This window comes from Bemisia tabaci, chromosome 4, assembly GCF_918797505.1.
Source record: "Bemisia tabaci chromosome 4, PGI_BMITA_v3".
NCBI classification, from domain to species: domain Eukaryota; kingdom Metazoa; phylum Arthropoda; class Insecta; order Hemiptera; family Aleyrodidae; genus Bemisia; species Bemisia tabaci.
The window spans coordinates 29,093,122-29,114,645 of record NC_092796.1 but is presented as its reverse complement, the minus strand read 5'-3'; the positions used below and the strand labels follow the sequence as shown (position 1 = coordinate 29,114,645).

The following is a 21,524-nucleotide window of genomic DNA, read 5'->3' as shown; positions in this document are numbered from 1 at the left end:
TTCACTTGATCGTCTCAAAACGGTGAAAATAATTCATGATGGCGAAAGTGCAAAAACACGTATCTCCTTTCGCAACTTTGCAACCTTCCTGTCATACTTTTAAGTTTTCATTGGAAAATTAGTTAACTTAATTTCATGAAATCTTCCTTGATTTTTCTTCTGATAGACTTTATAACTTGAAACTTTATAACATGAAATTTCCATGAAATATTCTGCTCGTATAGCAGAATATTCCCTAGGAATTTCAAGATTTTAAAATTATCATGATTGTGTTGAGAGAAAAACAAAGTACTGGACTATCGTATTGCTTTACTACGGAAGTGAACCGTCTCACTGGCGCCTTCGATTACAGATGTCTGCAATAGAGCTAAAGTGACGTGTTTATAAAATTGCATATCTGACAGGTTGAAGGCGATTTATGCGGTCGACACCGTGACACGCCAATACGCTCCACTAAGCAAAAAATACTGGATTAAAAAACATTTTTTCTATCGCCGAGTGGAGGAATGTCACGTTTTTCCTTGCCGGGCGATGATCTTCGCGGTCCTGTGTCTGAAGTTTTTAGTGTGGCTGAGCAGTTTTCGTCAGACAATGTTTTTTTTTTTTTTTGTGGCTTATTGAAAAAAGTCGGACTCATTGGAACATCATACTTCGGATTGAGTGGCAATTCCCGTTAGAATACCTAATTTTTATTAATAAAAGAGACACGCGGTTTCCAAAGAGCGAATACCTCAAGAACGAACACCAAAAAAACGGTCGAAAAAATGAGCGACCATCCACAAGCCAAGAGTTTATTTTTATGCATTCATTCCATCATTCTTGATTGGATTGACGTCATTTCTTCAAATAATTTTATAACCATAAAAAAATCGCAACCACGAAAAAAGGAAAGGATGCAAATTATTTTGTTAACACTCTAACTGGAGTTAGATGTTTCGAGAGATTGATGAAAGACCACGCGGCATGTATAGTTAATTTTAGTTCACCATGTTTTATTAAAGTTTTTTTAACTTATCAGACCTTGACTTCAGATTTCAACTATTTGGAAAATTCGACGAACAGACGTTTTTCAACTTTAATCTAATGAAAAAATTGGTAGGGATTCCGTCAAATTCTTATTAATGGCGGAGAGTCTGTACTCTTAATAAACAGGTAAGACACTCTTTACGATGTGCAGTTTGTGCAGATGATGACCTAAGTCTACGAAAATTTTAACAGTCTTTTGTGCAGATGAGACGGCAGATCAATGACATATGACTGATCCTTTATTTTTATTAAAGTTCTGAACGAACCTGGAGTTGGTTTATGCCCAAAAATTCCGCAGAACATGGCTGGTAGCCGGCTTGATCCACCGATATCCGAGACGACGCCAATAACAGATCCTGCAGAAGAAATTAGTGCGGCCTGGAACAAATAGAGGGGTACGAATTAGCGAATGGTCTTTTAATCGAGTTTCCTAGCATGGATATGGTTAAAAGTCTTTGAAGTGGTTTCGCACTTTGTTCATCGAAATGATTTAAGGGTTCCGAACAGTGTTCGAAACTCACCTTTGAGTTTTAGGAGCCATGTGGCGCATCAAGCCCGATTTTTAGGCGCCATTGAAGATTTTTTAGGGGCCAAATTCACTTTTTGCTGATATATTACGGCGCATTTAGTGAAAAGTTAGACACAAGATGTTTTCGTTTCAGAACTAGTAAGAAGCTGTAACTTAGGGAAGACAAGAGCACTAAGAATGGAATCGTGAAGAATAGAAAAAGCTTTCACTTGTAGTGCTGAAAATTTCGAATAATCGCCTAATATGAAAATTCAGATTTTTAGGGGGCAATTTTAATAGGGGCCACGTTGGCGCAGAGCCTTCATTTTTTAGGCGCATTTGGCGCGTTGGCGCCTGTGAGTTTCGAACACTGGTTCCAAAGGGACTTATTTTTTGTACGAGGCGATGATCTCATGCTATGAGATCAGAAGATTGACTCGTCGCAACGATGTTTGAGTGTCAATGGACCAAGATGCAATGACCGACGACAAAACTGAATTAAGCCTGACCGTCGCACAGAGACCTCGCAGAGCCGGTCGAACTCAAGATTCAAGTAGGTCAACGCCTTGCCGCGCTTCTTCAAGCATCGCTCGGTGCTTAGCCGCTCAACAAATTATTGCGCGAATATTAGTCCAGGCGCCTGGTAAGTCTACCTGGAATTTTGGGTACACAGCGATTTTTTTGGCCTACTTTATGTTTTTTGGGTCGCTGAATCCGAATCTGAAGTTTCCGCACGCGTATCTGGTGAGCATTTTCCGCTATTTTGAAAAAATGGCCTAAAAAGGCCTTTTTTTGCGGTTTTTTTTGATATAGCGGCTACGGATGAGGAAAAGTCCCGGATTTAGCTAATGTTTTGAATAGCTGACATAATTTGGAAGAAAATGGTGTATACATATGTTAGGTTTGCTTAAAAATTGAGGAAGATACAGCATCGTGAACATCGCGCCTATTCACGTTTTCGCGGCGCACCCGTCAACGCGCGATCCGGCTCGCCGCGGTCAGCCAAGTTCCGAAGCGTTCTAAAGTTCCGAAATCCGAGGTTCCTCAATTTTTGAGCAAACCTAGCATATTCATATACCATTTTCTTCCAAATTTTGTCAGCTATTCAAAACATTAGCTAAATCCGGGACTTTTCCTCATCCGTAGCCGCTATATCAAAAAAACCGCAAAAAAAGGCCTTTTTAGGCCATTTTTTCAAAATAGCGGAAAATGCTCACCAGATACGCGTGCGGAAACTTCAGATTCGGATTCAGCGACCCAAAAAACATAAAGTAAGCCAAAAAAATCGCTGTGTACCCAAAATTCCAGGTAGCCTCATTTTTAGCTACCAGGCGCCTGGACTATATTTGCACACTGCCAATCACAGCCGATCAATCCCCATTCACCTGATCCGACCTTTGAGTGCTTATCCGCACTCAACAACACCTCGAGAGAGGGCTCTTTGTGCTGAGGTGAAACCGGGTTCAATCAAAAGCCAAGCACGATGAATTGTTTGCTCAAATACCGCTCACGAAAATCAACTTGTTTGGCCTTTATTAATGGGGTAAAAATAGCAGGATTATTGATCGAGCTTCTTGGAGAATCTTTGAACCTTTAGAAAGTTTCAGCCCGTGTTTATATAGTCCACTGGAAAAATGAGGCTTGATTCGATTAGTGATATTCTATATTATTGCCGCCAAGAATTTCTGATTTCTTGTATCAAGCAGAAATAAGGGGCTTGGAGGACAAGGCGCATAAGTGCAGGTTTAGAGATATTATTGATTTCAAGCAAAACTAGTCTTAATGCATATTCTGTGAAAAATTCGCTCCTAAATTCCAATATTTTTAAATATCACAAAGTCAGTTTAAACTTTCTTTTCGCCATAAAGATAAGTGTAATTTCGAAACCTCAAACACGTATTTCCCGAAATAGCAAAAACTGTGCTTATGCGTTTCGTCCTCAAACTCCTTAAAATGATGTTTCTCTGAAGAGGAAAGTTGCTTGTTTCAAGCAAACATCTATTTTATTTGAGCGATTTAACTTTTATTTGCTGAAGGTCTCGTTCTCTATTTTCTTAAATGTTGGAAATTTGCATCATTAATACAATATCAGGGATGCACGAGGAACAAACAATCCATATTGCATACGAAATGCGTTTTGTTTTTGGAAGGGCAGGTGCATACATGCAGTTACGGCAAAATAGCTGCTTCAGGTTAGTGAAGATCCGCGGATTTTCGTCACAAATACTTCAATTTCTCAGGAATGTTTGATCAGGTGTCGGTGCCGTTCCTGATACATGTTCTCCCTTTATTTACTTCATTTATTTTTCTTCATTTATTTTCCTTCATTTTTTATACTTTGAAAGTACTTGTTCGTGTGAAAATATCACAAGGTATTGACAGCTTCCGGCTTTTTAAGGTAATTTTTTCCTCTCAGGCGGCCCGGAGTATTTAAAAATGTCGAAATTACCGATTGAAAACGATCAATTGTTTTCAAAAACGTAAACTCGTCATTGAAAGAAAAATCTGTTACGTTCGGACTGAACCAGATTCGACAATGTAACGAGGTCAACATGCAAGTTCCTGAATCCGCTAATTTGCCCTCATATCAGCTAACAAGAGGATTTATACGTGCAGCACTAATTAATTAGGAGTAAAGTCATTTAAATGTGAGCCTCGACGTGATGTGCTCTTGGTATTTCGTGTACAAATGTCACTCTTTCTCGTGTGATCTAAAACATCAACTGATGCAGATCTTCTGTCTTGGACGTTTAAACGAATACCATCTACCAGAAAAAGTTATTATTTTCCTACTAGATCATCATGATGGTAGAATTACACCGGCCGATTTTCATGATTTTTTTGGCTCTTGGCAGTCGTGCCCTCTACATGCCTGTAACTTTCAATTTTTTCAAAAATGATCTAGGAAGAGGCCCTGTGAGGACGCCAAGCAGCTTCTGCGGGCGGATTATTGAAATTTATAGACAAAGCTATATAGATATAGATAAAGAAAATAAATTGAAAATCAAGTAATCCTTTTGGTGGAAGCTGGTGGTTGCAAAGGACAAAGGAGGTAAGTAATGCACTAACTAACGGCAACCTACAAGAGACCTCATAGTTAGTCCATCATTTTCCCCCTCAGTCTATGACAACCAGCCGTTCCAGGTAATCGGATCGCTCCATGTTCCCTATGTCACCATTCTCAATAACTTTGTCTATCAATTTCAAGAATCAGCTCACTGCTCTCCGAATAACTATGAATTCCAGGGCTCACGTAGGAATAGAGATACGCCCCTGTGTCAGAGGTACGACTATTTGAGGAGCTTGGAGGACAAGGCGCATAAGTGCAGCTTTTTAAAAAAAATTGAGATATTAATGATTTCAATTAAAACTAGTCTTAATGCACATTCTAAGAAAAATTCGTTCCCAAATCCCAATTTTTAAGCATCAAAACGTCAGTTTGAACTTTTTTACCGCCCTAAGGATCAACGTAATTTCGAGGCTTCAAACACGTATTTCTCGAAATAGCAAAAACTGCACTTATGCGGCTTGTCCTAAGCGGAACTCACTTCTCCGCCTGAAGATCCGCCAGGAGTTCGGCGAGTGTCGTAGGGGTTGTTGGTAGTTCCGGTGGCCCAGTTGGTGGTTTCCCAGTTCATGCACAGCTCCGGGGTGTTGGTCACGATGAAAGGTATGGCACCGGCCAGCTTCAAGCATCGCACCGTCTCAGCATCTTCATTCGCCACATTCGAGAACGGAGCTGTCCGTCCGGCGTTGTTACTCATCCCTGAAACAAAAACCAACTTTTTAGACGATGCAAGTTCTTCTAAGAATAATACGGACACCTTTTCTCGACGGGAAGTTTCGTGGGATTTGTTTCTGGGAAAAATCTCACTTTCGCAGTTGAGAAACTTATTGAGTAAGTCAATACTAATCAGAGTACTAACTAGAGACCTTGTGGAGTTCTAAGAGCGACTCAAAGAGAAGAGGAGAAACTTTTATAGTTAAGTTTAACGGACAAGGAGCCCAGAAGTTGCATTCTTGCGATTTGAACTTGGGACAAATCCCATAAAATTTCCTTAGACCACATTAGCAGCTGAGAGCGGAACATTGCGAGTTCATGCCTCACGCCATCGCGCCTTCAATTTTGCTGACGCAACACGGACATCCATCAAGTACGAATAGTTGTATCTCTGCGCCGTCACCAATGCGCGTCTATTCCTTTGCCCCGTTCCCTTGTTGTGTTTGTGTTCGTTGGTCTTATTTGTAGTGGTGCTTCAAGAGCTACGTGAGCAACACAGCCAAACATAAAAGAGACGTATTCGGGGCTTGTTTGTTAACTTCTCTCTTGAATCTGAGCGAGACCTCATTAGCAGCTTAGAGCGGAACATTGCGAGTTCACGCCTCACGCCATCGCGCCTTCAATTTTGCAAACGCAACACGGACATCCATCAAGTACGAATAGTTGTATCTCTGCGCCGTCATCAACGCGCGTCCTTTCCCTAGCTCTGCTCTCTTGTTGTGTTTGTGTTCGTTGGTTTGATTTACATTGGTGCTTCAGGGCTCCGTGAGCAGCACAGCACAAGATAAAAGAAATGTAGTCGGGTCTCGTTCTTTTAACTTTTCTCCCGAATCTGAGCAACCCCCCATGGGCAGCATAGAGCGGAGAGTTGCGAGTTCACGCCTCACGCCATCGCGCCTTCAATTTTGCAGACGCAACACGGACATCCATCAAGTGCGAATAGTTGTATCTCTGCGCCGTTATGAGCGCTCGTCATTCCGTTGCTCTATTTCCATGTTGCGTTGGTTCCGTTTTTAGATCAAAACCTTTTTCCCAGTCATATGATGCAATGAAGCATTTAAACGTGAAAAAAGCTCGCTTTTGATTACTGTGAATTTGAATGCGTTGTTCATCATGCTCCAGGAAATAATAATGGGAACACCCTGTGTATAAAGCTATACTTTTAGCGCCGATGCGATGCGATCGGTGCACCGAAAGCGCGGTGGAGTATTTTGACGGCGTGAGTAGACGGTCCGCGGCCGTGCTCTCTCATTAAAATCTTCGTGTTATTTTGACAGTAAAAATCGATGTTCTTGACACACTGATACTGTGAATGAATTAACGATGTTAAGTGATGATCGAGCTGTGGATTGTATTGATTATTCATGAAATTCGTTGCGGGGGAGAGCTCCAGCAAAGCAATGGCGATATATCGATTGAATATCCATTTAAACCCATGATAAAGGATCGATAAACAGGGCGTTCGCAACAAGTACCAAAATAATCGATTCTTTACCATAGCTTCAAATGGAGAAATATCGATAATCGAGCATCCACGGATGAGTAATGAGTAATGAGTCTCCTCGAATTCGGGCTCATGAATGAGTTGAAGCCCCCGAAACTTTTCCTCGTGAGCTGTATTCATGTTTTACGATGCCCGAACACAGGAAATAGAGATATGTATACATAAATGCCCTCCACAATTCTCTAGAATATTTACATTTGCAAAAAGCCAAGAGAAGAAAGTTATTTATCTCTTTTATCAGCGAACGCTTTGATTGGATTATTTACTTTGATGCTTGTTTACTACAATTCATAACGATAGTCTGAGTTGAAATACGAGGGTATGCATATTCGTGCGTATGCGTCCGCCGTCCGCATCAACTAAAAAATGTTCTGTTCGGATTGAATTATTTGCCTCCATTTAACGCAATATTTCATCAGCTTTTGTGCGGTTGACACAATTCGTCTTAGGCGAAAGAATCGTTTGTAGATCAGTCCGTACCGTAGCCAGACATTTTTCATTCAAAAGGAGCGGTTGCCTGCGGTAAAAAATGTCTTATGGGGCAGCACAGTTAGAGCTTTCCAGTCCAGGAGGAGAGTCAGAATTGCTGGACCCTCGCTTTAACTGGGCACGTTTTAGAGGATAGCCATGTTTTTTGGTGATTCCTTTCCTAGCAAGGACATATGCTCTTGCATAGAAAATGAATAATCAAATAACATTTTAGGAGTAGGTTTTAGGATATCGAGGATCAAAGTAATTCGATTGTCAATAAAGAGCATGACCGACAGATAATGAATGAGGAAGTAATCATGTCCTGGTAGGAAAAATAAGGCACATTTTCCCCCGTAGAAAAAAAAATGTACATATTAAGTGATGATTGCTGATGCTGCCCTGTTTTCAATTTTTCGAATCAAGCTAGGTAAATATACATACTCGTATTGAGTCAATTAGCTCAAGTCGCGCGAATTAAAGAATAATTCATCCGAAAGTATTTAATTGTAATGTGATTTGTCATGTAACTCCCGGTTTGAACTGGCAGAATCTTGTTTGAACCAATTTAATCAGAAACACTTCTACTAAGGAGCAGCTCGTTTTTTCTTCGACAGTTTTAAATGAGCTTTTTTTAAATTCATTACACATATAAGCAGTTGATGAATAAGCATTAATACAAAATGGACATCAACAAACTTTTAAAACGCCCTATTCTGTGTATTCTGTGAGATCCGCCCCCTCCCTTTGGCACACCGAGGACGGTTTTTTTATACACTAGGATCATCAAACTACGATGAACTTTTGGATGGCAAGGAGACGGACCTGCACATGTGTTCGCGCTGGCTGTGCGTTCCCTTGACTCTTCAAGTTAAATATCATGCACGATTTATTCATCGCATTGCTTTTGCTCATGAATAACGCATATTGTGAAAATTCTCGGCCTAGTTTTTTTTTGTTTTACTTTGAGACCGCCATTGTGCTTTTTCTCCGTCTCTTGCGAAGTAAGGTGGAACATTAATCTGAACCGAGTTTCATCATTACATGAGTATCATCTTCGGCAAATTCATGACACTGTTCTGAATATAAATTTATTTCAAAGGATGCAATAGCAATTAAAAATCAGAATAAACTCCTATATGCTCAAAAATTTCCATCTATGATCATTAGCTTGAAGTGTGTTACAAAATTAACTAGCTGCGCACAATTAAGAGTTTTGAATTCTCGGTTTTTTCCCGTTCTCCGATCTTCTTTGAACTTACGCGCTTATAATAGAATGAGTCAGTTGTAAATGAACCGCGTTGAGCAGAAAGGAACCAAGCCACATCAGCTATTGCCAAATTTAACTAGGCAATTTAATTTTCCTTATGAATATGACTGTGTGCGGATTGCTTTTACAAATTTTAGTGAATTTCCTGCGAAGTACGTGGATAATTCCTTAAATTTTCAAAGGAATCAATCAATGTCGCCATCTTTCAAGAGTTGTCACTAGCTCAGCCTCGGATCACCCATCCTACCGCTCCACCTTTTAAGATGACGCTGATTCATCCATCCACGGATATTAACATCTTCGGACGTATCAGTCTTATCTGCGATTATACTTTGAGAAAAAAAAAACTTCGGTCATATGAACCTAATGCACAGTGTTCAATATCGGCCATATTTTTCGGTTCATGCGACTGCTCTCTCGGTCCCAGGAACCGTATCTTCGGTTCGTGCAACCGAGCATTCAAACCGAAAGAAACAAAAGAGCCAACGAAAAAGCTCGGTTGCATGAATCGAAGATACGTTACCCGGGACCGAGAGGGCGGCCGTATGAACCGAAAAATATGGCCGATATTGAACACCGTATATTCGGCTCATACGACTGAAGTTTTTTTTCTCAGTGAGCCATGACAATAGAAGGCTACACCCCCTGACCGCTGCTTCGAGTTCCACCCTCCAAGCGTTTGGCGCCTCATGTGTTATGCATTACTCGTTACTCTTTTGAGTATTTATTTGAATAATTATTTAAATTAATTATTCGAATTTTAAAGTAAATTGGATATATTTGGTTGAAATACCTTTGACAGAGATGCTCTCTTTGACGGAGAGAGGGACCCCGAGGAGCGGTAACTCGGCTTCGAGCTCGGCTTCTGTCTTTGCGCCGCTGGCGATCAGAGTGTCCGCGGCCCGCGCCTCTTCCAAAGCCAACACGAACCGGTCCTCCACCATGAAGTTCAGAACTGGGTTGATCTCCTGCGCTCGGGTGATGTAAGCTTTCAGCACCTCCTCACTCTTGACCTGCAACAATACAGCTCCTTAGTCACTCCAATTTACCGGCATTTGGCGCTAACTGCAAGTTTAATCAGTCTAATTGCATTTTACTTTTATCTTAATTTCGCCTAATTTTCGCCTAATTTTTGCTTATATTCCTCTATACTATAAAATTATACGAGTAACGCCTAACGCATACCGTCTAAATTAGGGTATCGCTCTTGTAGCGCTTCTGTGCGCTCTGCTACAACCGCTACAACTGATAGCGATCCTGCCAGAGCTCCTCCGGCAGATTGCATCTCCTCATTTCGTGCTTTACTCACTCAATCCACGATTTGGGAGGGCGTCCTCTACGCTTTTTGCCAGTGGGGACCCAATCAAGAACCTTCTTAGGCAACCTATTATCTGGCATTCGTTGCACATGCACATACCAGACAAGCATGTTTCCTGAAAATATCATGCACTATGTTGTTTTTGACGCCCATAATTTCACGTAGTCTGCCATTCCGAACGTGATCCTTCCTCGACACTCCGGGGGATCTATACGCCAATAGTCCATTTCGGTTTCCTTCAGAAACCCTCTATCCTTCGTTCAAACTCCTTTAAATTATCCTAATTCTCACAGTGCATGAAGTACCAATCGGACGTATTTATGCTAAAAAGAACCAGAGACGGGTGAAAAAGAAGGAGTGTGCTGGTTATTAGAAGGCCGTAAGAATGAATGGGAATTATAAAGCGCCAGTGACGTCAGCGGCGACAACAGATACGATAAGCCGCAAATTTGAGTCTTAACTCAAAAGCCCTGTCCTCAACGCACTTGTCACATGTCTCTTGCTCATAATATACTATATATTGGCGCTTAGTCCCTTTTAATTTCATGTAAAATCTTACTTTTCCATTTTGCCAAAAGGAATCACGCCCTCTTAAAAACATTGCTTTTTCTGCAGCTTGCACAAACACATCCCATCTTTGCCACACGTGTACACTGCCGTGCTAAGGAAGAACGCCGTATGAACATTCGAGAGTTGTCAAATTTCCCTCGATAAAACACGTATTTTGGTCAAAATTTATGCAAATTTTTCCTTGAAATGTACAGATATTTTAGATTAAATTGCGTACAAAATTGTCTGAAAGTTTCAAAAAAATACTCAAAATTTTCTCAGTAAATTCGGTTTTAATCGAAGGAAATTTGGCAACGTCTGCAGGCTCATACGGCGTTCTTCCTTAGCACGGCAGTATAGTTCCGTTCAGTAAAATTACGTCCAATTACTGGACGGCTGCAAATTCTCCATTACATATTTCAACGTATGGCAGCGAGTTTGAAATTCATTGCACTCCTTTTCCCTGCCAATTTTCGTCATTTTTCCTCCTCTGCGAGAGGGCTCGACCGGTAAAATTATACTCGAGCGAAGTATTTCCGTAAGGAAGCGATCTGCTCACGTCCTGCACCCGCAATGAAGACGAATGATTGTCCCGGTGAAGTTCAGGCGCGGACCTTGAACGTCTAGAAAGGCGGCTAATTAAACGCGGACCAGAAACACCCAGAGGAATGATGACTGGAATTAAGGATGGAGGAGAGGTCAGCGCAGGTGAAACAAGAGGAAGAGTGAACGCACTGCACAGAGAACGGCCACCTATGTTCACGTTGATTCGACTCGGCCATGTATCACAGCTTCTGGCTTTATCGCTGCTGCCATTTTTACAGCTCTTGGGTCTCTAAGTTTGCAGTCTCCCTCACGAAAGAACGTAACTGCTTATCAATGTTGCCGAATATCCCCAGCAAATTCCGTTTTTCTCACATGGAGTACATAGAGTCGTAATGTAAATGTGAGAGCTGGCGCTATGAGCTGGCGCCATGTTCTGGTCAACGAGTTCTGAGCCCGGTGCGCGCCGAGCTTGGGTCACTTTTTCGATACATGTTCGATCCAAAATGGCGGTTTGGAATAAGTTATGAATATGTTTCCTTGAAATTTTCAGAAACTTGAGGTGAACTTGCGAACAAAATTATCTGTGAAATTGAAAGAAAAATATTCATATGTTTACCAGGATATCTCTTATCCAAGTAAATTTGGCAACACTTGAAGGTTCATAAGGCGTTTTCCCTAAACGCGACAGTACAGAAGCGTAACCTACGGGTCAAAAGAAGATAATTTAATCTGAAGTTTTTCCTAAATGTTCCCCTAGTTGGAGCAAGGCAGAAGCTCCGACCAAGGGCCTTTTTACATGGCACGTTAAAGAAGAGAAAAACCTCATTTCGACCCATTTTGTATGCTCTTGCAGGGCACCCTGTATAGGTAGTGTATACTGCTAAGAGTAGAGCACAGCGCGACAACCTCTCGTTTTCCACGTGAATATCAACAAGTCGATCGGCCGAGCCGAATTGTCACGATTCTTCGATAATGACTTGATTAATATGCAGCACGCTCTACAGGTGCGCCGGTATGTTGAGAAAACCGGAAAAAACATTCTGAACCGACCAAGAAGTTTCAGAGGAATTGTCGTGGAAAAGTCAGGCCAAAAACAGAAATAGAAAAACTAGGAAAGATAAGTGGGAGGCTGGGCGATTCTTGTATATCTAGTGGCAGCAAAAATCAAAGGGAATTAATGGATTTCAAATAGCCAGTTTTCCGGGTGCATGATCGCTCAAGCCTGAAATGCAAACAAATATACGCTACGCTTTCACGAAAGATTTGATAAGATAACAGCTTTACACTGTGTAGGCGAATCAACAACAATCAAGTCAATACGACCTTGCTGAGGTGAAGCTACCCCGTTGGTGAAAGAAAAAAAACACCACGTCTCCCGCTGATATACCTATGATTCCAAAACTAGGTTTTACTCATCAACTAATGGAGTACATTCACCGCAGTCTTTGGCCTTTTTTTAACTTTACTGAACGGATAGAAAGTTTATCTAAAATGAAGCTCTTTAATGTTCAATGTAAGGAAAAAATTCCAAAGGGTTATTCTGCCGTACTAAGGAAGAACGCCGTAGAAACATTCGAGAGTTGCCAAATTTCCTTCGATAAAATTCTTATTCTTGAGGATAGTTACGAATATTTTTCCTATACATTTTCAGAATCTTTAGGCTTTTATTGCGAACAAAATTATCTGAAATTATCAAAAATTGGGAGGAAAATATTCTTAAGTTCACAAGGAAATTCACACCTTATCAAAGAAAAATTTGGCAACGCCTGAAGGTTTATACGGCGTTTTTCCTTAGCACGGTAGTATTGAGAACGTCTTGATAATAAGTTCTTCATTGAATTTGTCTTTTCTTAAACAGCCGGGATGGGGCAATGGCAAGGGATTTTTGCAGGATTATATTTTAATTTTTTACACTTACAATTTCGCGAGATAACCGAAGAGTTAATTGAAACTTTAAAAAAATCATTTCTGAGGGGAAAAGAAGCAAATCAAGATCCAGCCAATCAACAGGCGAGAAGACGTAGCCGTAGCCAGGCAAAACCTGGAGCTGAAAGCAGCCAATCTGCAAAAAACGCAACACGTCCCCCCGTCTAGCGAAGTCATCAGAGCCCGCCAAAAATATCGTTTCCAACGGATCCCACTCTCGTCATTTTCAAAACAGGATTTCTCGGTAATTTAGGGTGAAATAAAATCTCCGAAAATTTCTAGAAGCTTAATTCACTCCGTAATTTAAAAAAAAAAAAAAATTAGCGCTACTGACCCGTTTTTGGTGCTTCGGGAGAATTCTGGTTGTTGTAACAAGAATCTCTCCCCGGCTGAGGCAACATGAATACAGGGCGGTCATCTCAAAATAATATTCGATGATGAGCTTATTAATAGCAATAGTGTTTTTCACGTATCAGTGATAAAACCATTTTGTAAACCGACAAAGGTGTTTTAACTTAAAACTGAAATAGTATAGAGTAGTTTGAACTCAATGACCAAAACTGCGTCGCGAAAAAGTCGAAGTAGAGTCATCCAGGTGTGGAAATTAAAGGTACACAGGGAGGTGAGCTGCTGAATTTTATATCAATACTTGGGAATGAATGAGAGTATAACAAAATAGCGGAAGTGAGATGAAGGCCGGACAAATAGTACCTAAGGGTGAGGTGGATAAATATTAGAAGAGAAGGGATAGTTCTAAGGACTGGGAATGGATGTTTATTTGAGTTGTTTATTGGTTCGGAACAAAATACAATTTAAGTTTTAAGTGCTTTTGTTCTCATTGTCAGTGTCAGAGTAGACAGTATTCTTTGGGAGCTTGAAATGGTGGACCCAGAATTAGGCTTCACAAACTTAACACACAACAGCCTCAAAGTAAGCGAGTATACAAAAACTGACCAATTCGGCTTTCGCTCATTTGGAAAATTTTTGCGGATGAAACAACATTTCTTTCCAAGTTTAGCGGGTTTTGTAGACTACACACACAGAGAGATATCAAAGCGAATGCGTGTAACATCTCTGAACCAGTTTCGCGAGTCGCCAACGAAGGATTGCGAGAATTACGAAAAAATTAAAAAAATGTTTGAGTCCATTCCCGTTTATTGACATTCCGCCAGCAATGCAGTGATAGGACACGGGTTATATTGAGGAGAATCCGGAGACTTGGCATCAATGCTGTCATTTTTATGGTCATTTTCTGGCAAACGGCCTTATTTTTTACAATTTACTCTTACGACTGAGGTGAACAACCTCACTCTTCTTCGTTCAGTAGAGTTTCAATCTACTTCAATATAGATTTGTTGTCCCCAGGAGCTTACTTGACCTCATTTTTTGGTGTTTTCAGCTGATTTTCTTGGTTTTATTTTTTTAACTTATAAATAAAAAACGAAACAAAAACCTTTAAAAAGTCATTTTCTGTAGTTGCTGTAATTCATTTTGAGTAGCCTCCGTCTCAATGCTGGTTGAAAAAACAAACAAAAGATTGCCACCCCATTGTAAAATAGATGTCACCATAAATAATTTGGTTCATCAGCAGCTGTACTTAAACTTTAATAAATTGCTCCCTGTGCATTGCGAGACTTTGACATGATAAAATTGAACCTATACTTTGTGAGCCATTATTCTCACACCCATTCTTTATCCTTGGAACGATGGTCTTCATTTTGGTGCGATGTTCCACTTTGAGAGAATCAGAGCTCCTTCAGTGTCAACCTGAGCTTATTACCTGCCTTTATTTTTAGGTTTTCAGCAGAAAAAATATCACATGAAACTACCTCACTCTTTCACAAAAAAGAGCTACAAAAAAGACATCACAATACCTGAGTTTTCTCACTTCCCACATCAATCGGAAGTATCGAAAACAAAATTCTGAATTTTTACAGTTATCTATTATTATTATGGAACCTTCCTCGGGGATGGAGGGAAGTTGGTCAGTAATAATTGATACCGCTCAATGATTTAATGCTAGACTTCGTCCCATCGATTAAAAAGAACGTTAAACGACGTCCGAAACAGAAGAGTGTATAACACGTACTCTGTGAGGGATTTGGGTTCGAATCGCCAACTCTGTCACGACTGCTCCAGTATTCCCCGGTTCGCCGAGGTCAGGATTGTTGACATTCCGTTACCTTGGTAACAAAAGTTCTCTCTTTTCGAACGAACTCCCGCACGTCAGAAATTGACGAGTGATTCTACGCAACGGTGCATCCAGTTACGCCGCGAGTTACTATTGCCCCTCTGACGTAAGGATGTATCTCAATTTCGCCGTGGGCCCTGTTCTAAATGTAAATCCATACTTCCTAGGGCTCATACGGAAAACCAGATACGTCCTTACGTTACAGGGGCGGCGATATATACAGGCCTGGATACACGCTCAAATTTCCATCAATATCCGATCAAATGGTGACTGGTGCGTCCCATCTACCATCAAATTTTTGCGGCCTGCAAAAATTTGATGGTAGATGATGCATGGAACTGTGGGTCTCATCCTTTGTCTTATTTCCACGCAACCGTGCTTATTTCATGCTTATTTCAATTAACACACTATTTTAATTGATTTTATTCCTCCCATTTAATTTATTAATTAAATGGGAAAAATTAGGGTCTTGTATTAATTTTACTCCCAATGTTTCTTTGTCTATCGGTATGTCCATCAATTTCAATTAAGAGCCCGCCGAAGCAAGAGAATCTTACCTTTTTGGTCCTGATGAGCCGGGCGAGCTCTTTGGCACTGAGCAGGAGGAGCTCATTTTTTAAGGGTGGTAACTTCTTCTGTGAGGTGGTGTAGCTGATAACTTTTGTGATGGGCCAGACGAGGGCTGTGAGAACTTTGAGGCCGCCCAGCAGCGCGTACTGGAACTTGGCCGGGACCAGCATCTGAAACAAACAAGGAGCACGTTGAATGTTGGGCCGGTGCAATTGCATCACATCCACGCGCAAATATTGCTCACGTTCCCGAGAACATGGAGATTGGAGAGTTACAGTCGCGCACCAAAAAAGCGGGCCAAAGTTATGCACTCAAGGTGATCACTGTTTGTCGTCCTCTGTGGAATTCAATGGTTGTCAAACTTGTCGAACCGTCGCGTCGCGTCGCGGCGTCGCAACGTAAAAGGATATCACGACAGATTAAAGTACGAGAAAATACACTTAAAATGGGGTTTGAAGAAGCTAAAGGTAGGCAGAAACACAGCCAAGATGTTTCAAGCCCTTCAATATGTACTGAAAAAAGTGACTTGATTCCAGTAGAAATGAGGGGCTTGGAGAACAAGGCGCATAAGTGAAGTTTTTGCTTTTTCGAAAAATACCTTTTTAAAGTTTTGAAATTACATGGATTTTTTATGGCGGAAAGTTCAAATGAAGCTATGAAGCTTAAAAATTTGAATTTGGGAGACGATTTTTTGCAGGATATGCATTAAGACTAGTTTTCCTTGAAATTATTTATTACTCATTTTTCTTTTTTGAAAAAATCCACTTATGCGCCTGGCCCTCCATGTCTATTGAATATATTCGAATTTGCCACCGAGATGTCTTTCTCTTAAATTTAAAAGAAAAAAGTTTCTGTTGAGAACAATCTATGCTCATATCAAGGAAGAAGAAGTCGCATATATCGAGCAGAAATCTGCTTGATTTGAGGAATTTAATTATTGATTCAAGAAATCTACTTGAGGGCAAAGTCAAGAAAATGTATGGTTAAATCGAGTAAATGATTTTCAAATGTGCCCATATTCTCAGGAGCAGGAAAAGTTAAACATTCATTTGTTCAGAAATATGCTAGTTGTGTTTTCTTTTCCAATTTTAATGGGACCCATTTTTGGTGTATTCATCTTAAGCCTCATAATTTTCAGCTCTGATTATAATATAGGATCATATAAGAGGTTATATAAAACATTCATAGAGATTTTGAGCTAATTTAAAATTTGGAAATCTTCAAAGGCCGAATGGTTTAGAACTCATTTATAATAAAACTCTTCGAAATTCCCCTGCAGTTAATTTGTTGAGGTTGGGTCGGATTGGATTAATTGTAAGAGCAAAGGCACTTGGTAATTACCTTGATGATTTTAAAATACATTAAATCTTTTAATTAAGAAAGGTAAATGAAAATTTTAAGATTCATGAGCCCCTAAGCTCACGTAAGGACGAAAAAATAAACTCGAATTTTTCAATGTATATTCCTGTCGAAGCTACACGTCATAGCTTGTCAAAGCTACGTGCAAGACAAACTTTAGTCATAAAAACAGTTTAAATATTGGGGGCCGTTATTACGCGGCAAGGAATAACTGTGAAGGCGGAAAAAACCAAAACGCCTTCAATTTAACGTATAGGCAACTTAGGTATCAATAGAGCACGAATAGTTGTATTCAGGAGTTACGATCTATGCTGTGGCAGTTGAGATATCAGGATAGTAAATTGTAAACATTTTACCGCCGCCTTACATACAGCATGAAGGGGAAAAAGGCTGCAATTTTTACGGAACTGAGGCATGTCTACATACTGATCGACGGCTGAAAAGTTGGTTCTAAAAATGTCTTTGGTTCAAGTCAATTGTGAAAGAAAACAACTATACAGTGCAGAGAGGGGCTGTCACTGAACAAAAAGCACTGGGAAAAAATTAATTTATTTCCAGAATTGAAAAAGAGGGGAAAACTCAATTGTCTCTAAAATGTTTAACATCAGACAGATCAGAGTTCGTCACCATTTTAAAGTTTTAAAACGGTTATTTATTCAAGGTTTTACTTGATTTTCTCTCTTTTTCAGACACCTTGAAATGGAACTCTGGAAGCATTGCTTTCATGACCTAACCATTCAGGTTTATTTCATTTGCTTACTTTTCTTCTTGTATTACTTGCTAGCGGTATCAATTGACCAAACAATGCAAGAGGAAAAAGTCTCCGAATGAACGCAAACAAATTTTAAGTCAAGGAAAAGGAGAGGTAAACCACGTATATTGCTCGGTGGTCCAAATGCAGAATTCCACGTACGCCAATGGACGTTATGAGCAAACTCAGACTTTTTTTTTTTTTAAGAAAAAGAGGAATTTGATCGCCAATCAATGAGTAGCATTCACGCAATGGATTAACTTTAGAGTCACCGTAAAATAAAAGAGTGCGATTTCTATTTTTTTTTTCGTGCTCGTGCAATACATACTGTGCTACAAATATTATTCAATTGGAAAACCTTAATTAACTTTACTTTTCTCTGAAAAAAAACTGTAGCTTACAACTAGGGTTGGTATATGCCAAGGAGGGTAACTAAATAGTCTGGTATTTTTCCAGGCCCGAACGAATCTGTTCAACGTCTCTAAAAGAAAAAAAAAAAAAACAGACCAACAGCTTTCTTAAAGAGCTGTCTGTGGATTTTCCTCGCTCTTTTAAATAAGTTCTAGGAAAATGTAAAAAAGAAATTTCAAAAAGTGCAATTCACGTATGCAATTTTTAAATTTAGCCATCGATATACTCTTCGGAGAATATTATTCAGAATCACACGCTGGCAGACGCTGTATTCGTTGGTATCACTAATTAGACCCAATTCAAAAGGAATGAACCAAGTCATATTTTTGAGGGATTATATGAGTCAGGAGTAATTTGAGCCTAATTTCTCCTGACAAAAATTCCAAGACAGTAAAAATATTTTAAATATTAAAATAGGCGTTAATTTCATATATTTGACAATGAGTCTCGTCGAGGAATAAAATTTCAACCAATTTTTTCTCTCTTCAATCTTGATGTGACTATCGTTCCCTTTTTGTGAACTCGGTTTAACTGTAACGGATAAATTGCTTGAGTGTGGGAAAACAGGGTGCACGGGATTAAACGTGATTTTGCTCTTTCAAAAGGGCATTTTGAGTAATTAGAGTGTAGCATAAAATAACAGGCTAATTCCAGGAAGAAGAAATGACTGAGTTCAAAGAAAGGAAATGTGTAAATTCGGAGAATGAGTTTTCCAGAAAAAATGCAGATGCATACAAAAATATTCAAATAAATGGATTGATGCAATGGAATGGAATTCAAATAGCTGTCATAATCACAGCCCTACGGATTTTGTTTCAGGAAAAGGGGAGCGTGAAATTTTTTTTTTTTTTTTTTTAATAGAAATATACTTCAAGAGATAATTTGTTGCAAAAAAAGACGTAAAGATGAATTTTAAACGGGTCTGGTTATATAAATTCAGTTTAAAGGTCTGGAAAGTCTGAATTAAATGTCAAAACAATTTTTGGAGTAAAAATTAAGGAGAGTTAGATGTAACTTAAGAATAAAAATAATAGAAAATAAAAGGAGGAAAGAAAAATATGTGAATAATTAAAACCAAAGGGGTGATAAAAATATGAGGTATATGTAAGAATATAACAATAAATGGGAACATAATAAGGAGAAAGAAAAGGAAGGTTGAAAATTGGTAAAATCGTGGAAGAACAGAAAGATTGAAGCAAAGAAGGGGAGAGGGTGATCGAAAAATAAGGAATAGAAAAATGAGAAATAGGATAAAGCAAAATGATTTTCAATTGTAGCCTCTCACCTCACTTTTTGGCTCATTGCCTAGGACACGATGACCATTATACACAACTTTGAGAATGAACATAATAACAAAAGGATCCGAAGATAGAATTAACGGCGAGAGAATATTTAAGTAGAAAATTTTGTAACAAAAAAAAAAAAAAAAAAAAAAAAAAAAAAAATTAGAAAGTCAACGAATTTAGGTAATTTAAGGCAAAAAAAATCAGGTTTATAAAATGTGCATTGTCATCGCGGGCAAACGTACGGCGCCAACTTACGCCTCAGATTCGACATGTTGGAGGTATAAAATTCCTTAAAACTTGGGAGTAACATCACGCCAAGATATTTGGCCCCCCTTAAAGTCGGCAATGCAGTGTTACAGTTTGTTGCATTGAAATCATTTGCATTTGATTTCTGGCAGTCAGGTTAATCTCAATATGAATAATCTCTTATTCATTACCGAGAGCTACGAGGATAATTGAACTTGCTAAAATGGAAATGAAGTAGTTTTGCCGTCGAGGTGGAACATGATTATTCCAACCGACCGAATCAGTTGTGCACCAATGATATAAGACGAAAATTATCCAAATAAATTAATTTAGTATTTGATAAGAAACAATCGATGATGCTTGGGACCTCTCACTGACCGAATAATCAGCGCAGCAGCCTGACTGCTGAAATTTATGTCGGCACGACAAGAATCGAGAATCGATTTATTACGCTGCGCAGATAGGGCTATGTCTTGTCTTATCTTGCCGACATAGCCAGTTAAAGTTTCAACAATCAGGCTGCAGGCGGAAAAAATGATCCATATTTCCAGGGCCAGATTTAGGGGGTGGCCACATGGGCCGCGGTCCATGGCGGAAAATGTTTTATTTTTTCTTCAAATGTAGGTATCAAGAAAAAAAATCTGATTCAGAAAAAAAATACAAACGAGAAAAGGCGAAAAAAATCTCTCATTTCCCGAGAGTTACAGTATAGTAATTTCTAATTTGTTCGTCTATCGGTGATACAAGAGACAGCGCCTTTCATTAGTCTAGTTAAGAGAGAAACCAAACACGCAACTTGGCCGGGAGCGGCGCGGCGCGGCGCAGAGAGCAATGATAACGCGGACTTGAGATGGAAAGGAGGAGCCCTCGGCGCGCCGATCAGCATAAAACACATAGTAGCGCCTACAAGACTCCATGAATACTTCACGCATTGTGTCACACGTAGTGCGGTCAGCAGCGGGCGGCGGGAAACGCGTAGCGCCTACAAGACTGTAGGGATACGCCACGCATTGCGCCAAACACAGTGCGGTTGGCGCGGTGGCGGAAATTAAAATCATTAAACCACATTCATGTTTATTCTTTCATAATTTTTTCGTTCATTTTACATAGATAGAAGGCCTCGTCCATACAGAGGTAGGATTACGGAGCTTAATTTTCGCGGTAAGTTCCGTGAACTTTTGCCAGTGTTGACAAGGCTTTCACAGAAAATGTGCCCAACACGAGTAAACGCGTCTTATGCACCGCTCCTCCTCCGGCACGTTCACTCGATGGTTTGTATCGATGCTTCAAAACGAATGAGAAGGGGCGGCAAAATACAGGCGGGCCATGGGCGGCAAGTAGTTAAATCCGGCCCTGTATATTTTGATATGTAAGGGTACAACAAAAGGGTCTCCTTTTCTTTAAGAAGTGGTTTTGAAACGATCATTAATGGATTAAAGATTGATTCTAATCAAATTGAACGATCTCACTCCTCTCCGTGTCAATTCTAGCAATTAATTATTAAAATACATTATTTTATCAAGATGATTATTTTCGAAAGACAGGGAATCAGCTTGAGTTTTGCCGACTTGCAAGCTTTTGCTTTTACTCCAAAATGCAATTTTACGGTACCCAGAACAGATGACAGATGCCTATTGAGTTACGCTTCTTTTCCATCTCAATAATGCAATAGAGTGAAGGAATTTGACGTATAGCATGGTTTTTGGTTGAGCAAGACTTATTTATGCAGGTGTCAGTGCTCTCATACATCAACGGTGTAAGTCCGCAGCCACGTTTTTCGGTTTGCGACGTTGCAGACTTCCTTTCATACTTTG

General features: G+C 39.8%; 1 protein-coding gene across 2 annotated transcripts in view; it reads right to left on the bottom strand.

Annotated features, from left to right (window-relative positions):
• LOC109036519 (fatty-acid amide hydrolase 2-A) overlaps positions 1–21,524 on the bottom strand; it is a 72,859-nt gene that overhangs the window by 15,450 nt on the left and 35,885 nt on the right. For both annotated transcript variants that reach the window (XM_019050808.2, XM_019050800.2), the window contains 4 exons: positions 15,645–15,827; positions 9,351–9,570; positions 5,083–5,300; positions 1,293–1,404 (listed from right to left, as the gene is read on the bottom strand). In XM_019050808.2, coding sequence (XP_018906353.2) covers positions 1,293–1,404; positions 5,083–5,300; positions 9,351–9,570; positions 15,645–15,827 — 733 coding nt within the window. The remainder of the gene's footprint in view (positions 1–1,292; positions 1,405–5,082; positions 5,301–9,350; positions 9,571–15,644; positions 15,828–21,524) is intronic.